The sequence below is a fragment of the Hydractinia symbiolongicarpus genome, chromosome 12, assembly GCF_029227915.1.
Source record: "Hydractinia symbiolongicarpus strain clone_291-10 chromosome 12, HSymV2.1, whole genome shotgun sequence".
Classification (NCBI taxonomy): domain Eukaryota; kingdom Metazoa; phylum Cnidaria; class Hydrozoa; order Anthoathecata; family Hydractiniidae; genus Hydractinia; species Hydractinia symbiolongicarpus.
This window is the reverse complement of record NC_079886.1, coordinates 7170727-7191737: the sequence shown is the minus strand read 5'-3', so window position 1 is coordinate 7191737 and position 21011 is coordinate 7170727. Positions and strand designations below refer to the sequence as shown.

General features: G+C 34.8%; 3 protein-coding genes across 3 annotated transcripts; 2 read left to right on the top strand and 1 right to left on the bottom strand.

Moving 5' to 3' along the window:
- Positions 1–114: 114 nt before the first annotated feature.
- On the top strand, positions 115–7102 carry LOC130622668 (uncharacterized). Its single transcript, XM_057438158.1, has 7 exons — positions 115–500; positions 2522–2986; positions 3213–3597; positions 3877–4130; positions 5613–6071; positions 6298–6682; positions 6962–7102. Exons 1-7 carry the CDS (start codon positions 440–442, stop codon positions 7017–7019), a joined length of 2067 nt encoding a protein of 688 aa, XP_057294141.1. The 5' UTR covers positions 115–439; the 3' UTR covers positions 7020–7102.
- Positions 7015–10182, top strand: LOC130622669 (ZP domain-containing protein-like). Its single transcript, XM_057438159.1, has 5 exons — positions 7015–7220; positions 7650–7953; positions 8426–8640; positions 9116–9689; positions 9883–10182. The coding sequence occupies exons 2-5, from the start codon at positions 7670–7672 to the stop codon at positions 10073–10075; spliced, it is 1266 nt and encodes a 421-aa protein (XP_057294142.1). The 5' UTR covers positions 7015–7220; positions 7650–7669; the 3' UTR covers positions 10076–10182.
- A 2216-nt stretch (positions 10183–12398) lies between these two features.
- On the bottom strand, positions 12399–13631 carry LOC130622672 (39S ribosomal protein L2, mitochondrial-like). Its single transcript, XM_057438161.1, has one exon. It carries the CDS (start codon positions 13547–13549, stop codon positions 12689–12691), a length of 861 nt encoding a protein of 286 aa, XP_057294144.1. The 5' UTR covers positions 13550–13631; the 3' UTR covers positions 12399–12688.
- Positions 13632–21011: the final 7380 nt, after the last annotated feature.

Below are 21011 nucleotides of genomic sequence, written 5' to 3'. Positions count from 1 at the left end.
CCAGGTTAAATCTGCCTTTTATCCCCCCCCCCCCAAAAAAAAAAAAAAAAGTGTATTTCACTAAATATGTAAAGTTTGAACTTTCGTGAAATTGATACGGGCAAAATATATTTCCTTACTCATCGCGAAAGTTAGGTATTTCTTCCATGATAAAAGCATAAATCGAAGTAAAAGTAATCTAGAAAAATATAGCAAACGATAAAATTACCCGAAGAAAAAAATTGTCACATCGTCACTAAAAAACCACTTGTTGAATTTCAACGTCCAAGGTGAAGCGCTATCAGACAATAACAAAATATTCTTCTTCGCAGAGCTGCGGAATGCTTTATTGTGCGTTTCATATTTCTCTTATGTTTATTTTCTTTTGCTGAATGTCATACAGACTTTAATTAGCATGAAGAGAAGAAGGGGATAGCTGCGCAGAGAAACACACGAATAAATGTTCTCTTTTTCAGCAGCCATGTTTGTGTACTTCGTTCTGTTTATTTTCCAAACCGTAGGTAAGAGCTTCTCATTGATATTTTTTGTGTCGTTGTTGCATCTGATCTTCCGAGTAAGTAATTCGTGGATTTTAGGGTAGAAGCCTTTTATTATTTTTCGTAACAATTCAGTAACTCTTTCTGTAGAGCTTTCAACAAAGGTTAAAATTTTGCTGTTATGTTGAAACTTGATTGTTTTTAACGCAGCTACAATCAGTTTAGTACTCACGTCAGCCTCGTTCCCAGATCTCTTTGAGATAAATCTAAAGGAGGTCTGAAGACGAGAATACAGAACAATATCAGCGAGCAGTCGAGCAGACCAGCCTTGTTCCTAGAGTATATTGCCTTCATGATAAACTTTGAACAAGGATCCTGGAACTAGGGTGAAAGTACACAGCTCACGAAGACAGGTACTTCGTTTATCAGTCCATTATTTTGTTGGTCCATATAAACCAACATTTATCGGACAATCAGGTCATAAAATTTGCAGGTCATCTTGGTTACCAGACTCCTTTTGTTTTTTAAAACGTTTTGTTTTCCAATAGTAAACAAAGATTGGAAAAAACGATTAATATTCGTGTTGTTTTCAAGCCATGATTGCTGTGCAAAGGAAAACATATAAAAAAAAAACAGTTAGCCAGAGTTACTATGCAAAAATGGTCAGAAGCAAACATTCTAGTCCCCAGCCTTCACGACAACAAATGTAATGTAACACGTTCACAGTTGTGAACAAAACTGTTTTGACTGAAACACCGAAGCTGTTATATATAAGTCAAAAAGTGTCAAAACAAGATAGCGTTAGTTTCAAGTGTCTTTCCTTCAAATTGCATATTCTTGAAAATATTAGGAAACGTAGCGAGTTAAACATATTACCTTTAGATTCGTAGAATAACTTTTTCCTCTATGGAATCTAATTCACTATATAATGATGACACCTCCACGATTTACTGTAGGTACAAAGGTAGATTAAGTATTAAAATATCGGAGTGATTATCTCGGGAAACTGATAAACTTTGATAAAAAATAATATCTTCTCAAATTGAAAAGTTTAGCAAACAAAATACTCGGTAGTACGATAAAAAGAAAGACAAATTGTTAGTTTCATCCAAGCTATTATTCGACAGAACCTGAATAAGGGCGACATACAATAGACGTAGATATACAATCGGAAAACAAGACGAAATAACACACAGTTTTCACACATAAAATACAACTCAAGTTCCGTCCAAATGTAGAAAGTTGTGATTTCTTGACTTCACAACAATCTCTTTGAAGACCTCCAAAAAAGTAAACAATTGTGAGCACATTTTTTAAAGAACTTACCAAACCTACACTTCTAATAGGTTGTCTCGCAGTCACGACAGGACTTTACTGAAAATTTTGTCGGCAACGGGTAATTTTGAGCTTGCAATTTACCTTGGTGCGAAACATTACATCATCGCTGCTGTACGTTGGTTACAGTCGCATTTTTACCAGTTAAAGCGCGCATAATTTTGCCAAAAAAATTATGCATTTTAAAGTATTGGTATTTTGTTGGTTTAAATTTGAAAATATTAATTTGGCGTGTGTGTTAATTTTGAGGTGTTTCAAAGTAAATGGGTTAGGAAAGGAAACCTCGTCCCGATGGGTTCTTGCGTTTTTGACATTGGGGCCAACGGTGAAGAAACTTGTCAGCCGACAAGTAAGCCATGTGAATTTGACATTGGGAAACAAACTCTGGAGACGAGGATGCTGGGATGTATTGACTAGGTCATTCTTTAAACGTATTCTAATTGTCGCAAAACTTAGGATTTTCGGGGGTCTAATGTGCAGGAATTCTCAAAGGTAAAAACTGGTCCAATGCCTAGGTTGCAAGAATACACACTCATTTCGCTGTTTCGCTTTACTTACAAGCAAAGTATTTTTTTTTACCCCAAAAGCGGAAAACGGCTTTTTCCCCTTCACCGGCACTTCGTTTGTCAAAAAACGACAATAAAAGTCAAAAAGTACTGGAAACAAGGTTGATCAAAGATTACAATGTTATAAAGTATTTTTATTTTTAGATGCAGTAAAGTTATCTTCAAGCGATGTTATCGTTCGTTGTCATGACAACAAAATGGTAGTAACAATTGAGCGGGAAAAGTTAGAAGATAAAAATAATAACGTATTTGCTTTCTCTGATGCAAACTGTCAAGCTGAAAGCAACAAGACGCATTTTGTGGCAACTGCTGCCTTTGATAGGTGCGGAACAGTCACACATAAAGAGAAAAATGGCGTCAAACATAAAAACATTTTACGAGAAATTACTCCTAAAACAAACGACAAAAAACTGCCTAGAAATCACACAAAGCATTATTGCCCATTTATGGATGTTTACGTTTCTTGTTGGATTCCCCTTAAATCTCGTGTAAGAGTTCCACGGAATATTATAACAACGACTAGTGCCGAAAAAGTTGTGACGTGTAGAGAAAAAATAGGCGTTGGTCCGCAAATTGATGATGGGATTTTAAAACGAGCGCGACTTTCAAGTAAGTTTTTGTAACTACAAACGCAACGAAACTGGTTCTACACCTTTGTCGGAAACCAATGAGAAAATAGAACATAACAGGTTATTGATTTCTTATGCATTAAAAGTTTTTAATACAATGTGTATGAACTGAAAATCATGTCCTGAAAAAAATTAATTAATAAATATCAAACTAACGGTAAGTGAAAAGGAAATGGAAGCTTATTCTGAAAAATATGGATTTCTAGGTATAAATTCTATATCAACAAAATTGGAAACGATAGCGTGCCCTATGTTAATCGGAATTGGCGAAGAATTAGAACCAGATCGCGTGCTCACGTATACCAAATTAATCTCGACCGAAAAAGTTACGATCAAACGGAAAATGGTGAATTGCAAACCCCTTGAGCGTACTAGCAAATTCAATATTCAGATGTCAATTTATTCTGATGCTACATACACCGAGTTGTTGCTACTACAAGAGAAAGCGAAACGCTCCGACAGATATGATGACGTATACTATGAAATCTCGATTAAAGATCATTTAAATTTAAATATCGTTCCGACTACTTGTTACGCAACCCCATACCCAGATCCTAGTACGAAAATGAAGTACACTTTTGTCAAAGACGGGTGAGTGTTTCAGGTGTTAGATTCTCTAGTAACTACGATGTAAATAAAACAAATTTGATGCACTCAAATGTACATATATGTGATCCATGTGGAACTGGCTAACTGTTTTTATCGTTCTGTGTCAATCAGTTCTTTCGTCCGAGTTGCTGTTTATGTCTGTAGTTAACAGTTGTTCCGTCGAACGTAAACCAATGCCAGAGTGCGTATTAGATTTATTTTGAGTTCTACTTGGTAAAAGAATTCGCAATATTTTTTTGAATGCAAAATAACTTCTTTTAGGTGCTCGTTAGATGAAACCTATAAGCTGTATCCATCCTTTAATGGAAAAGTAAGGTTTAGCATCACAAGTTTCAAGTTCTTGCAGTCAGCTTCCGAAACATTTTATGTGCACTGTAGTGTCGTGGTGTGTGAAAAGGAGAGCGGAGGAAAGACATGCAATGTTGGCTGCAATGACAAACGTGCTCGAAGAAAGATACGGGCAACAAATTTCTCAACTGATAAAATTGTCAGAGAAAAAGGTCTTAGCGTAAAAGGTAAAATCACTTCCGTACACTTTGGACTCTTCGGTATATTGTATTACTACCTGCGTGGGAGTGGGGCGTGTGGCGTGGGAGTGTTACTATGCAAAAATGGTCAGAAGCAAACATTCTAGTCCCCAGCCTTCACGACAACAAATGTAATGTAACACGTTCACAGTTGTGAACAAAACTGTTTTGACTGAAACACCGAAGCTGTTATATATAAGTCAAAAAGTGTCAAAACAAGATAGCGTTAGTTTCAAGTGTCTTTCCTTCAAATTGCATATTCTTGAAAATATTAGGAAACGTAGCGAGTTAAACATATTACCTTTAGATTCGTAGAATAACTTTTTCCTCTATGGAATCTAATTCACTATATAATGATGACACCTCCACGATTTACTGTAGGTACAAAGGTAGATTAAGTATTAAAATATCGGAGTGATTATCTCGGGAAACTGATAAACTTTGATAAAAAATAATATCTTCTCAAATTGAAAAGTTTAGCAAACAAAATACTCGGTAGTACGATAAAAAGAAAGACAAATTGTTAGTTTCATCCAAGCTATTATTCGACAGAACCTGAATAAGGGCGACATACAATAGACGTAGATATACAATCGGAAAACAAGACGAAATAACACACAGTTTTCACACATAAAATACAACTCAAGTTCCGTCCAAATGTAGAAAGTTGTGATTTCTTGACTTCACAACAATCTCTTTGAAGACCTCCAAAAAAGTAAACAATTGTGAGCACATTTTTTAAAGAACTTACCAAACCTACACTTCTAATAGGTTGTCTCGCAGTCACGACAGGACTTTACTGAAAATTTTGTCGGCAACGGGTAATTTTGAGCTTGCAATTTACCTTGGTGCGAAACATTACATCATCGCTGCTGTACGTTGGTTACAGTCGCATTTTTACCAGTTAAAGCGCGCATAATTTTGCCAAAAAAATTATGCATTTTAAAGTATTGGTATTTTGTTGGTTTAAATTTGAAAATATTAATTTGGCGTGTGTGTTAATTTTGAGGTGTTTCAAAGTAAATGGGTTAGGAAAGGAAACCTCGTCCCGATGGGTTCTTGCGTTTTTGACATTGGGGCCAACGGTGAAGAAACTTGTCAGCCGACAAGTAAGCCATGTGAATTTGACATTGGGAAACAAACTCTGGAGACGAGGATGCTGGGATGTATTGACTAGGTCATTCTTTAAACGTATTCTAATTGTCGCAAAACTTAGGATTTTCGGGGGTCTAATGTGCAGGAATTCTCAAAGGTAAAAACTGGTCCAATGCCTAGGTTGCAAGAATACACACTCATTTCGCTGTTTCGCTTTACTTACAAGCAAAGTATTTTTTTTTACCCCAAAAGCGGAAAACGGCTTTTTCCCCTTCACCGGCACTTCGTTTGTCAAAAAACGACAATAAAAGTCAAAAAGTACTGGAAACAAGGTTGATCAAAGATTACAATGTTATAAAGTATTTTTATTTTTAGATGCAGTAAAGTTATCTTCAAGCGATGTTATCGTTCGTTGTCATGACAACAAAATGGTAGTAACAATTGAGCGGGAAAAGTTAGAAGATAAAAATAATAACGTATTTGCTTTCTCTGATGCAAACTGTCAAGCTGAAAGCAACAAGACGCATTTTGTGGCAACTGCTGCCTTTGATAGGTGCGGAACAGTCACACATAAAGAGAAAAATGGCGTCAAACATAAAAACATTTTACGAGAAATTACTCCTAAAACAAACGACAAAAAACTGCCTAGAAATCACACAAAGCATTATTGCCCATTTATGGATGTTTACGTTTCTTGTTGGATTCCCCTTAAATCTCGTGTAAGAGTTCCACGGAATATTATAACAACGACCGAAAAAGTTGTGACGTGTAGAGAAAAAATAGGCGTTGGTCCGCAAATTGATGATGGGATTTTAAAACGAGCGCGACTTTCAAGTAAGTTTTTGTAACTACAAACGCAACGAAACTGGTTCTACACCTTTGTCGGAAACCAATGAGAAAATAGAACATAACAGGTTATTGATTTCTTATGCATTAAAAGTTTTTAATACAATGTGTATGAACTGAAAATCATGTCCTGAAAAAAATTAATTAATAAATATCAAACTAACGGTAAGTGAAAAGGAAATGGAAGCTTATTCTGAAAAATATGGATTTCTAGGTATAAATTCTATATCAACAAAATTGGAAACGATAGCGTGCCCTATGTTAATCGGAATTGGCGAAGAATTAGAACCAGATCGCGTGCTCACGTATACCAAATTAATCTCGACCGAAAAAGTTACGATCAAACGGAAAATGGTGAATTGCAAACCCCTTGAGCGTACTAGCAAATTCAATATTCAGATGTCAATTTATTCTGATGCTACATACACCGAGTTGTTGCTACTACAAGAGAAAGCGAAACGCTCCGACAGATATGATGACGTATACTATGAAATCTCGATTAAAGATCATTTAAATTTAAATATCGTTCCGACTACTTGTTACGCAACCCCATACCCAGATCCTAGTACGAAAATGAAGTACACTTTTGTCAAAGACGGGTGAGTGTTTCAGGTGTTAGATTCTCTAGTAACTACGATGTAAATAAAACAAATTTGATGCACTCAAATGTACATATATGTGATCCATGTGGAACTGGCTAACTGTTTTTATCGTTCTGTGTCAATCAGTTCTTTCGTCCGAGTTGCTGTTTATGTCTGTAGTTAACAGTTGTTCCGTCGAACGTAAACCAATGCCAGAGTGCGTATTAGATTTATTTTGAGTTCTACTTGGTAAAAGAATTCGCAATATTTTTTTGAATGCAAAATAACTTCTTTTAGGTGCTCGTTAGATGAAACCTATAAGCTGTATCCATCCTTTAAAATCCTGGAAAAGTAAGGTTTAGCATCACAAGTTTCAAGTTCTTGCAGTCAGCTTCCGAAACATTTTATGTGCACTGTAGTGTCGTGGTGTGTGAAAAGGAGAGCGGAGGAAAGACATGCAATGTTGGCTGCAATGACAAACGTGCTCGAAGAAAGATACGGGCAACAAATTTCTCAACTGATAAAATTGTCAGAGAAAAAGGTCTTAGCGTAAAAGGTAAAATCACTTCCGTACACTTTGGACTCTTCGGTATATTGTATTACTACCTGCGTGGGAGTGGGGCGTGTGGCGTGGGAGTGGGGCGTGTGGCGTGGGAGAAGTGCACTTATTATATTATTCCATTTTGTCTGTATGACTAAATCAGGGCTTGCACTACAAAAACGATTGATCATAATTGAAGTTTTCGTAAAACTTCGCTACTCGGGCTACCATTTACCCCCGAAAAAAGTGTTTAACATAGATTGCCAATGCAAAACCAACCACTGTTGTCCAAATTTAATTGTAGTTCTTATGTTCGATACTAATCTCGCACGCAGGATTCCTTTCAGGTCGGTTTTACTACAAGAACTGAGAGATAGTCTTTCCCGTTCAGAATAATAGAACTCATTATTATAAAATTTAAACGCAACAGATGTTTTGTTTCAGCAAAAGTTGATCGAGGCAAAATGGTTAATAGAGTCGGTGTCCACATTAGTAAACAACAACGATACCTTATTTTCAAAAAAATGGGAAGTTTAATGCTTCTTATGAATATAAAGCTTTCAAAAGCTCAAGTAAGAGAATATCACAGCTCGCCTGTCACTATGGCGATTGAAACTACAATACAAAGATGGCGGATAAAGTTGCAGTTGAGTGAAAAATCGCAAAAATTAAACTCGTTAATTCAGCTGCATTGCACATATGGTCCGTCACGGATAAGTCGACGACAGAAGTTGGTAATCGCAAACGGGTATGTTATTAAACTAAAATATCAAGCTGTACGATAAATAAGCAAACCTCGTCTCCAGATCTTTATGAATTCATAGAGAGGTGTTTTTATGTTTACATTTGCTAAAAGTTGAATATCGTGCTGGTTTTAAACTTAGTTCAATTTTAAAAAGGTGGGTTAAGTTTATCAAACTAATAAAGCTATTTCTTTTGGGTCGAGTTTTACTTCTAATGTTAGAGTACCTGACTTGGACGCCTCTAGGAAAGCAATGTTAACCTAGAGGTTAACATTGCTTTCCATTTTTGGCGAAACATACTTACTCCTGGAAACAACTGCTTTATACTTAGGAGAATAAATTATTTCCATCAATGTTTGATTAATCGCAGCCATTTTGTTTATATAAAAACACGTGGTTGGATGTTATTTTGACGAACAGAAAATTAAATTTATATTTATTGGAATTTTATGTTTATTTTCCATTTTATATATTTAGTTGTTCCAAAGAAGACGCATGGAGAGTCGATGTAAATCCCTACGACAATACCGTTACAATTAAAAGTGAAATATTTTCGCATGCAAGAGAAAACAACAAACCGTATTTTATGACATGCGCAGTTAGTGTTTGCTCAAAGCACGATCCAATGTGTATGACAGAGCATTGCAATGAAGAGGCACCGCGAAGAACTATTCGGTCTGTGTCAAGCTCAGGTTGGTATAGATAACAACAGTAAGTTAGTGACAGTTTTAGTAAAATGTCTGCTATCGGAAACCAATTCTAAAGCACTAAAAATATCCCCCGGCCACAAAATGATAAATTTGAAACCTTTCGAACCGGAATTAGCGTTCGAAAAATAGGGTCGTAGCTGACACTAATTGTTTTTTTTGATTAAGATGTTAGGGGCGCAAGGGAGGAAATTTTAAGATTTCCTTTCCATATTACCAATTACTGACATAATTCTTTAGGGAGGGTTCCTCCCCAAAGAATAGTATAGATCTGTCCTATCAGCACACAGTTATGTCCACTTAAAGCACTGTAGCTTTGATTCGTGAATTTACGTACCATGATCTAAAATTTGTTGTTGTTCTTGGAAGTTTGTGAATTCATTGAACCTCTTCGTAATTTTGCCCCGATAATAGCCCCATTATTTACAAAATTATAAACAAAAGCTTTTTCACTTTTTAGGCTCTCGAACGCAGTTGACATGCCATTCAAATTCGATAACTTTAACAGTTCGAAAACCCTTACCCGGCAACATACCAGCAGATAGTTTGCATTTACGAGATCCAGAATGCAAAGCGAATGAAAACAGTACACATGTCACCATAACAACAAAGGTCAATCAATGTGGGACGAAACTTACGAGAAAAACATACTATGTGGAATATAGTAACGTTTTATTAGAAAAACTACCAGAAACACTAATAATTCGAAGAGATTTAGTACAAATTCCATTTCGGTGCACATACAGCCAAAGTCCATTAGCAAGGGCATTGTCAATCAAATACGAAACTCAGTCCGTTAAGTTTCGCAGTCATGCGTTCGGAAGTTACAGCGTCAACATTGGTTTGTACTCAGATAGCAATTATACTAAAACGAATACAGAAAGTCTGGTTGATATTGATTCAGATAGGGATATGTATTTCGAAGTAAAAATAACAAGCCCTCAATTAAATTTAGCATTGTTCCTGGACAAGTGCTTCGGTGCTCCGTTACACAGAACAACGCAAAGTGAAGAGTACGCATTTATTGAGAATGGGTAAGTGAAAAGTTGTGCGTTTTTAATGCGACTTAAATATATTCTTATATAACATTTACTAACCTCCTCCCTGGTTCAAAGAACCTGGTACCAAAGCTAGAGAGGTATGTAAGTTAAAGCTATTAACTTCAACGTTGCAAATTCTTTCTCAACATCTGTGTATTTTTATTTACTAGTTTTTCTGTGTTTCTAGATGCGCTTTGGACGACACGTTAAAGTTTTATAAAACCGATGATTTTAGCAAAATTCAATTTAGCATCAAACCCTTTACATTTACCGATAACAGTAGTAATGTCGTCATAAATTGTTACGTCACCGCGTGCAATGCACAAGAGTCGAATACAAAATGCCGGAAGGGTTGTCAGGACAACAACAATCAATCCTAAGCACGAACGATGGAACAGATTTTATACTTCTGAAACATTGCGCATAAGCTACTGCTAACAAAGTTGTTTTTTTTGTACTGAACTAAAGCTAAATGAATTCTTATTAAGTATCTCATCTTAAGTAAGGAAAATGACGTTGTCTTCTGAAATTTTTACATTTTTGCAAAGCTTAAAAAACGTCCATCCGGTTTTAGATATTTAAATTTTTTTTACACATTTGTTGTCATTTCACCGTTGTGAAAAAAATTGATTCGACAAAAATTATGCTCATTAATCAATGCCCAGCTTCGAAAAAATTATTCCATTTTAACACAGGATAACTTTAGCATTTGAAAAGCGTTTTAGCCAATCCGGAAATTTTGAATTTTCTGGGGCAGTCCCAAACATGGTGGGACTCTACCTCGTTCCCAGGGCTCTTTTCCAAAAAAAGTGAAAAAGAGCCCTGGGGAACGAGGTTGGGTGGGACCTACTTTGTAACCATATTGCCTCTCTAACAACCTCATTCCCAGGGCATTTTGCCTTGTTGATGAAGGTAATTCCGTAATAACGGCTCAGGGGCCACAAGGCCCTAGGGTTGCTCCTCTACAATAAAACCAATTCATCGGGCTCAACAAATCACTGTAGAAGTTTACCTAGAGCATATTCTATCTGCATAGACGCCTTATTTATGAGCAACATAAAGGCGGGTTTTCACTTAAAACAAAAAGAAATAATAAAAACGCTACGAACACTTAAATTGGGCACCCTCGTCCCTAAGGTTTTTTGCCTTTTTGATACGGGAGATGACGCCGAAAATATTTTTCGCCGTCTCTTCTCTTATATCAAAATGGCAAAAAACCTTGGGGACGAGGGTGTTAAATCGGGGTTATCCAAAGACACTGATTATAAAATTAAGATGTTAGTCATTCGCTAAAATTAATTTTTATCCGTCAATTTTTCCTCTGTCGCCAATTTTTTAGCTCATACCGCAAGAAGACTGTTATTGAAGTTCTATGCCAATATTGACATCAACTTCTTAGCAGAAATAAATAACAATTTAGTTGTTTCATTCAGTCTCCGGCCAATACTAGGCCCACACTATTTTTCTGTGTAGCGGACGAAAATATTTAGCTCGGCCTAAAAATGCGGCGACTGCGAGAGAAACTTGTGCGAGTCTAAAATATCGTTATTTTTTAATTAGTAAAGAAGAAGTATTTTTATACATTTCGTGTGAAGTCACTTTCCGAGAATACCGAAGGATTTTGCGGTGATCATTTTTTTCTTTTATCATCCTTTTAGGCGCAAACCTCCAAAAGAAACAGGCAAGAAAAGCGGGACAACGCACATAAAAGCAAATGTAACAGTCTTCTTTATTCATGTCATTAAGCTTACCAAATTCACTTTAATGGCCAAATTGAGAAAAAGTTGCCATTTACAAAGGAAACTTTCTTTTTTCCAAAAACGGAGATATTAGCTTGTTTTATAAAAACAGGGTGTCCACTGACTTTCAAATCATTTAAATTTTAGGCAAAAGCACCCAATTAACCCTATTCAGTACGGGGTTTTTCGAACATACTATGACCCGGGGGTATCTGCCTCCCCCTCAAAAACTTTTTACAGGGTTGTTTAAATTGAATCAAACTTGACACACTTATAGTACGTCATAAAAGGCACAAAATGGCAGAATTAAATTTTTGTTTGCGTCAGGACATTTTCTGTGATGTCATCAGAAGATTGAAATTTTTTAAAAATGTCACTATCTGCTTAAAATTTAATTACTTTTGTTCCAGAGCGAATTTTTGCATTCTGTTTGAAGTTTCTGAAAGCTAAATAAAAGTTACTTAACATATTTTCCAGTTTTTACGTGGATCGCATAAAAAAGTGCCAAAATTACCCGAAAATCTGTTTTTTTTTCGATTTTTGGGTAAAATCCGACAAAATCGGGAAATCGGATTAATCACGTGTCCAAATTATGCAAAATGATTCTTCTTAATAAAACAAAGTTGTGTTGCAAGTTTAAATTTTTAAAGATATTCCTAACAGGAGTTATTAAATTTTCCCCATTATAAGGATTTCATAGAGATTTTTAGGGGTAGTTTCGAGAAATGGCCAATATCAGGGCCTCTGAAAGGTATGGGACCTAAAAATTTCACATGCAGGTGTCTAATAGATAAATATTGAAACTCCGTAAATTTTAGAGCCATATAATGTAGCAATAAGGAGTTATTAAAAAACTGTCAGGGGGCGGAATAAACAACCCGCAAGACCGAATAGGGTAAAAGTTTAGGATTTTTCAGATTTCACAGGATTTTTTGATATTAATAAGAGATATTAGCTTTATTTCATCCTATTTTCGTTAATTATGAACGTTCTTTATATACAGTGACATTTTCCTGAAAAATAATAGCAGTAGTTATTCGTTACGTTTATCAAACATATTTATTTAAGTCTAAAATTGCAAATTTTAGAAAAATTTGAGAAGATTCTTAATCTCTCTCTTCTATTTTAGAAGAATTAAGGAGATTATAGGAGGAGCTACCCTTAAAAAAAAGAAAAAATTTTTTTTTCACTCTCTTGTATAATTTTTCCACATTTAAACACAAACTAATTTTGTAACAAGTATTAACAATTTCATTATCTGACTTTCTTCTTGTGATGCCATCTGTCCTTGCCGGTTTGGCCCCTGGGTTTACGATTCAGCCACCTACTGCGACCGGCTTTACCAATAATTTCATGTTTTTTATTGATATTAGAGGCACGTCCAATCACTGCTAAGCATTTAACACTCACAGTCAACTGAGGACGTCTTTTATCAGGGCACTTTAAAACTGCAATATCGTCAGATTTTCTTAGTAAGGTAGCATATGTCCCAGCAGCACGACAATAAATCCCTCCTTCACCTGGCAACTTCTCAATACTATGGACCATTGTACCAAGTGGTAAATATTCCAAAGGGTATGCGTCTCCTGGTACCATACGTGCCAGGGACGCAGGTTTCCCACGCGATGCTGTTAATATATCGCCAACTTTTGTTTCATGCGGGCATAGAATCAATTTGGTCTGATTACCACCGTTACCAGCAACAAGAGCAATGTGGGCAGTGCGAAAAGGATCGTAGCCTATTTGAAGTATTCTATCCTTAATAGTTTTTGGTTCTTGGCCTGGCTCTGACACTGGTACACGAACTGTATCAACAATTCTAAAGTTTCTTTGGTGCCCTCCACCCTTGTGTCGTATTTTTATGCGACCATCTTCACCTCTGCCACTTTTTGACTGATTACGGTAAAACTTGCCATCTCTCAGTCTGTGAGGGAGGTCTTCAATAGTCATGTCTGTATTTCTGGGGCGTGTATAAGACCATTGTGTACGACCAAATATAGCTGCAGTTGTTGATGTGTACCTCACAATATTGGCTTTTCTAAACAATATTTCAGATACAAAACTTCCAGCGACTTTCAAAGTGCTTGTTGTAAATATAAGTTTTGATTGTAACATCTAAAAATAAATTTAAATCACATGTATATTATGTAAAAAATATATATAGTAAAGATAAGTTATTATCTGTTATTTTAGAAAAAGAAGATGAAAAAGAGAAGATTTTTATTTACTGAGTTTTTTTGTATTTTTTATATTAGAATAACCATTTCCGAAGGAAAGTTTTGCCATGTGTATACCTTTATGCAACCTGTTTTTTGAAAAAGGAAAGAACAAAATGAATAAGAAAACACCCAATGACTTGAACAGCTTTAAATTGCTGTACCCAGAACAAAGACTTTACACAAACAGAGGCTAACAGTGTTGTCCCATTAAAAAGTTATCGGGCTTTTCTCAGTTGAGATTTTAAGAATATATATAACATTAAAGATAAATACAGGACGGTAAAGAGCTGATTTATGTTTTGGTTAAAACTTGAAGTTGAAATTTCAACTTGATGACAATAAATGGGGTCACCAAAATTATTTTATTTCCAGTCAGCATTTATAAAGATGGTAGGACAAGATGTGGGAGAAAAAAATTTTTAATTATGTTTGTTTTGAATGGATAGGACATTCACATTGATTGAACTTCTTTCAAAGAGGCAATGAGAAAACGAGCTTGAAAAAGTTATGATGTCATTGCATACTTACATAACATTTCTTTTTAAGCTCTTATCAATTATAATTGGTAATTCTAGAATTTTTTGGCTATTATGCCCAAAATGGCATTTTTGATGAAGATTTGATTTAGCAAATGGTCAAAAAATTCAAAATTTAACATTATTGTTGTTTACAGGATTTCAAAGTTTCAGTAACCCTTTACTAGCTATGATATGTAGCAATATGGCAACTGATTCAAACACGAGGTAACCTGTTATGAGGGTGCCAACTCACTGAAAACACCTGTATATATAAGGGTGAGTTTGGGCAACTTTTTGAATAAAATTTGCGCTTCTCTGCCAATAACTCCTAACTCCTAGAATTATTCCTAAAATGCAAGGAGCACTTTTAATTACATTGAATCAGCCACAATAAAAGACAACATTCAAGTATTATAGAATTATTTGACTTTATTAACTATATATCAAGCAAATTGTATCATATATATGTTTTGAAAACTCTACAACAACAAAAATTTCAGCAAAATTTGTTTGTGATACTATCACAGTATATTTCTCATAGTTATTTGCAGCACTTTTGGGATGCAAGACTTGATGTCCCCTGCTGTTATCAAACTGTTATAAACACTCTGGTATGGTTAGCCAATGCAATTTTTGTTAATAGATAAAGTAATGTTGACTTAGTAGGTTCCAGTAAGTTTCTAACATAAAACGTGATGCCCTATTTTAAAAATTAAAAAAAAAAACTAGTTGGTTCTATTACAGTAGAACAGAACCAAAACCAAAACTAGTTGGTTCTACTACAGTAGATCTACTCTAATAGAACCAACTAGTTTTTTTTAATTTATAAAATGGATGCACAGACTTTATGGGGCAAAATTTTGATTTATTTTTGAAATGCTGAACTTGACAGTAATTATGCACCATTTTCAGGTAATCAGCACCCTCTTCTCGTAAGAGGGTGCCGATAAGCCGCAAACGCTCGCATATATACAGGCCACTTTTCGAATTAAATTGACGGTTGTCCGCCGAAACCGCCCGGAACATTCCCCAAATGCAACACCTTGTAACATAAACATGGCGGACGACAGTTGAAAAAATGCGTTTGAAGAGAAAGGAGTTATTAAAGTTTATAAAGTTATTTATCAAGTAAATCTTATCAAAAATTATAAAAAACAGAACTTCGCTATCACATAGTTAGTGCATTTTAATTTTTATACTTTTTTAAATAATTCTTTGAGAGTCATTTGTGGTGAATCTTTTTTTCTCCAGGCATTGTTCAGGACTATGCGGGTTTTTTCGGGCAAATAGCTGAATTTTGTTCAAAATGCAGAACTCTCCCGAAAAAAGCCCACACTTTTTACAGCGTATGCGGCTTATCGGCACCCTCGTGCTCTTGTAAGCCATTAGCTAGCTAGAGGTATGATAAAAGAAAAACAAAACATGTAGCCTAGCTAGGTAGCTAGCTCTGTATAGTTATAGGAACTTGTTCCCTTCCCCTATCTGATTGCTCAAATTTTAGTTTGCAATAAGATGTATGTATGATTAATAAAATTTTGCTACATGTGTTTTTGAATTTGTTAAGACAAGAATTTGTGATGCAATACCCTTCCCCAGCTTCACTGGATTCTAACGCATGCTAAGCGCACTAGGCTAAACTGTAATTATATTATCAAAAAGATGCGTGTTTGGGTAAATGTGAAACAACCAGATATGACAAAAGAGAAGGAAGGAGCATCAAAAAAAGGGCAACGACTTCATTTAGCACCGGGCTAAGTGGTCCCGACACACGACGTACAACATAACTAACAACCTTCATACTTTATCGACATAAAAAGCCGACAGACGTTCAGTCATACTTCTCCAACCAAATGGACCCGACAAATGAAACCGCATTATCCGACATCCTCTCTATATAACAAATACATATTTTTTCTGTCGATGGTCATACCAACGTAATATCGCATAATACTGCATAATACCTTCATAATTCATAAAAAACACATAAATTTTCTGTCGATGGCCATACCAACGTAATATCGCATAATACTGCATAATACTGCATAATACCTTCATAATTCATAAAAAACACATAAATTTTCTGTCGATGGCCATACCAACGTAATATCGCATAATACTGCATAATACTGCATAATACCTTCATAATTCATAAAAAACACATAAATTTTCTGTCGATGGCCATACCAACGTAATATCGCATAATACTGCATAATACTGCATAATACCTTTATAATTCAAAAAAAGTACTTAAATTTTCTGTCGATGGCCATACCAACGTAATATCGCATAATACTGCATAATACTGCATAATACCTTCATAATTCATAAAAAACACATAAATTTTCTGTCGATGGCCATACCAACGTAATATCGCATAATACTGCATAATACTGCATAATACCTTTATAATTCAAAAAAAGTACTTAAATTTTCTGTCGATGGCCATAACAACGTAATATCGCATAATACTGCATAATACCTTCATAATTCATAAAAAACACATAAATTTTCTGTCGATGGCCATACCAACGTAATATCGCATAATACTGCATAATACTGCATAATACCTTCATAATTCATAAAAAACACATAAATTTTCTGTCGATGGCCATACCAACGTAATATCGCATAATACTGCATAATACTGCATAATACCTTTATAATTCAAAAAAAGTACTTAAATTTTCTGTCGATGGCCATACCAACGTAATATCGCATAATACTGCATAATACTGCATAATACCTTCATAATTCATAAAAAACACATAAATTTTCTGTCGATGGCCATACCAACGTAATATCGCATAATACTGCATAATACTGCATAATACCTTTATAATTCAAAAAAAGTACTTAAATTTTCTGTCGATGGCCATAACAACGTAATATCGCATAATACTGCATAATACCTTCATAATTCATAAAAAACACATAAATTTTCTGTCGATGGCCATACCAACGTAATATCGCATAATACTGCATAATACTGCATAATACCTTCATAATTCATAAAAAACACATAAATTTTCTGTCGATGGCCATACCAACGTAATATCGCATAATACTGCATAATACTGCATAATACCTTTATAATTCAAAAAAAGTACTTAAATTTTCTGTCGATGGCCATACCAACGTAATATCGCATAATACTGCATAATACTGCATAATACCTTCATAATTCATAAAAAACACATAAATTTTCTGTCGATGGCCATACCAACGTAATATCGCATAATACTGCATAATACCTTTATAATTCAAAAAAAGTACTTAAATTTTCTGTCGATGGCCATAACAACGTAATATCGCATAATACTGCATAATACCTTCATAATTCATAAAAAACACATAAATTTTCTGTCGATGGCCATACCAACGTAATATCGCATAATACTGCATAATACCTTCATAATTCATAAAAAACACATAAATTTTCTGTCGATGGCCATACCAACGTAATATCGCATAATACTGCATAATACTGCATAATACCTTTATAATTCAAAAAAAGTACTTAAATTTTCTGTCGATGGCCATACCAACGTAATATCGCATAATACTGCATAATACTGCATAATACCTTCATAATTCATAAAAAACACATAAATTTTCTGTCGATGGCCATACCAACGTAATATCGCATAATACTGCATAATACTGCATAATACCTTTATAATTCAAAAAAAGTACTTAAATTTTTTGTCGATGGCCATAACAACGTAATATCGCATAATACTGCATAATACCTTCATAATTCATAAAAAACACATAAATTTTCTGTCGATGGCCATACCAACGTAATATCGCATAATACTGCATAATACCTTCATAATACTCTCTGTCGTTACATAAAAAATACAAAAATTTTCTGTCGATGGCCATACCAACGTAATATCGCATAATACTGCATAATACTGCATAATACCTTCATAATTCATAAAAAATACATAAATTTTCTGTCGATGGCCATACCAACGTAATATCGCATAATACTGCATAATACCTTCATAATACTCTCTGTCGTTCCATAAAAAATACATATTTTTTCTGTCGATGGCCATACCAACGTAATATCGCATAATACTGCATAATACTGCATAATACCTTCATAATTCATATGTATCGACAGAAAATTTATGTGTTTTTTATGAATTATGAAGGTATTATGCAGTATTATGCAGTATTATGCGATATTACGTTGGTATGGCCATCGACAGAAAAAATATGTATTTTTTATGTAACGACAGAGAGTATTATGAAGGTATTATGCAGTATTATGCGATATTACGTTGGTATGGCCATCGACAGAAAATTTATGTGTTTTTTATGAATTATAAAGGTATTATGCAGTATTATGCAGTATTATGCGATATTACGTTGGTTATGGATTATTGACAGAAAAAATATGTATTTGTTATATAGAGAGGATGTCGGATAATGCGGTTTCATTTGTCGGGTCCATTTGGTTGGAGAAGTATGACTGAACGTCTGTCGGACTTTTAATATCGATAAAGTATGAAGGGTACTAGTTATGTTGTACGTCGTGTGTCGGGACCACTTAGCCCGGTGCTAAATGAAGTCGTTCCCAAAAAAAGCAGTCCTGCACATGGCCTCGACAAAATGATCTGAAGTGAGTTTTCATGAAGCAGTCACACGAAATTAAAGATCTATCTGCGTGAGCACCACATACAGAATCCGAAATTTTGTGAATTTATTTATTCAGACGATTCTAGGTGTGAGAATCAAACTTGGGAAAAAATATTCGAAAGAGCGCGAAAGAAATATGCGAAATTTTTTGTTGTAAACAATGAAAGTGATGTTTTGGTTATTGAATTTTCTTCGAATATTTTCTTTAATAAACATGTAACCTCTGTTTTCTTGGAATTCAAAGTCTACGATGTTAATATGTTGTGTTTTGTCCCAAAGTAAATTAGCTAGCTAGGTTTATCGTATGTCATATTATTTGTGGACTATACGTAAATTGAATTTTCTTTTACAACATCAAGGATTTAGGTAGCTAGCTTCCTGCAACTAGAATTTAAGGAAAATGAGAATTTCTTTGTAGTTGACTTTTTCCCCTCTTTGCTGTTGTATCTCTCTGGTCTAGGCCAAAGATAAGATAAGGATAAGAGGTGGGAATAAATACACTAAAATAAATATGCTTACAATCTTACAATGAATGGTATTTTAACAAACATGCTATGTATGTGTGAAAAACACTGAACAAAATGCTGACTTCAGGTAAAGAAAGGTGTTCTCGTTAATAAAAAACTGCTTTGCATTTTCCTTCTTCAGGAATGTTTATATATTATATAGAACAACAGACCACAGTAATCAACAGTACAGAACTTTAGCCCAATCAGTGTAAATATTATCAGATTGTATAATATTACCCAATCGAGTGAGTTGCACAACATTGGCTAATTTTTATTACGAAATCGAGTAATTCTGCCTTGACCTCCTGCAGCCATATGTTACTGCAGCCCTGGTTAACCTTCTACACTATAAATGAAGTCAGCCACTTGGATATTGTCTTCACATGTAAAAACATGTACGCATAACCTGTGTCCTTTATATACCTCAACGATCGAAATAAGGGTTCGCAGTTCGCTGAATGTGAATCGTTTTTTGAATACTGTGACCCAATTTACACAAGTAATCATCAAAAATGCAAATCAGAATTTCAATATATTCTCAAAAGAATAAAAACAACAACAACAGCAACGACTAGTGACCAGTCAAGGCATCGTGTGCATGTAACAACTTGCACCATGTTTGTTTTTGCTTATTATTCAGACTGCCCATTTTTTTCTTTTGAGAATTAAACCTAGCATTGACCCGGTCTGCAAATAATTAGACTTGAAAGTGAAACGTGGAGAAGCATTAGAAAGTTTACCCTTTGCCCCAAAATACGTCTGCAACGTAAATTCAAGCAAGTAAGTAAATGCAAATTTTTTTTCAGTCGTTTTGCAAAGTATTCAGCACATAAAAATTTTTATTTCCAGATTAAAGTCATAAACACACGAGGGTTGTTTCAAGGAAAGGATATTTTGATTCGCTGTTTGCTCCAATTTATAACAGAATTGATTCGCAAATTGATGAAAAACGAGTCGCAAAGACACCAAAATACTTCGCAATGTCAAAAAAAATGTGGGAACCATTTTTTTTTACCTTAATTTGATCCCTCTACCTTCTATTCTCGTGTTGTGAAGTTTTGAAGAAAATGAGCATTCTCCCTATTGAAAAACAAGAATTACACGATAAAATTCATAATAGAACTGTCAAAAATAGAACAAAATCTGGCTATGTAAAATTTTTCAATGTGCACGCCTATCAATAAGGGAAGAGGGAGGCTCTTGCTCACGCAAAACCTTACCAAATTTTGAGAAATGAGAAACTAGCTGAGCCATTAATTGCTCCCCCTATCTCACCAAAAGTTTTTCTGGTTGAGCAATATCAATTTATCTCACATGGAAATCAATGTTATCTTTCTTATTATTTAAAGTAAAAGTTAACCAAAATATGTGAAAAAAGCAAGATAAAAAAGATTTTGTAATAAAATATGCATTAAAAAACTTATTCTGAATATTCAGATTTTTTGCTTTTCTTATTGATAGGCTTGGATGTGGTTTGTAGGTTGATAGACAATGAGATGGATAAATATATCTAGGTGTATCTTGATCACTGTCCAAACAATCAAGCGCAAACAATGAGAGTTCAAATCATGCTTGCAATCCAAGCCATGTAAATATCCATATCACCTGAACGGCACGGTGAATTTTTTTGTTGATCAGTGAAGTACTGATGGACCGATTGAGACATGTCTTGCCCTATTGG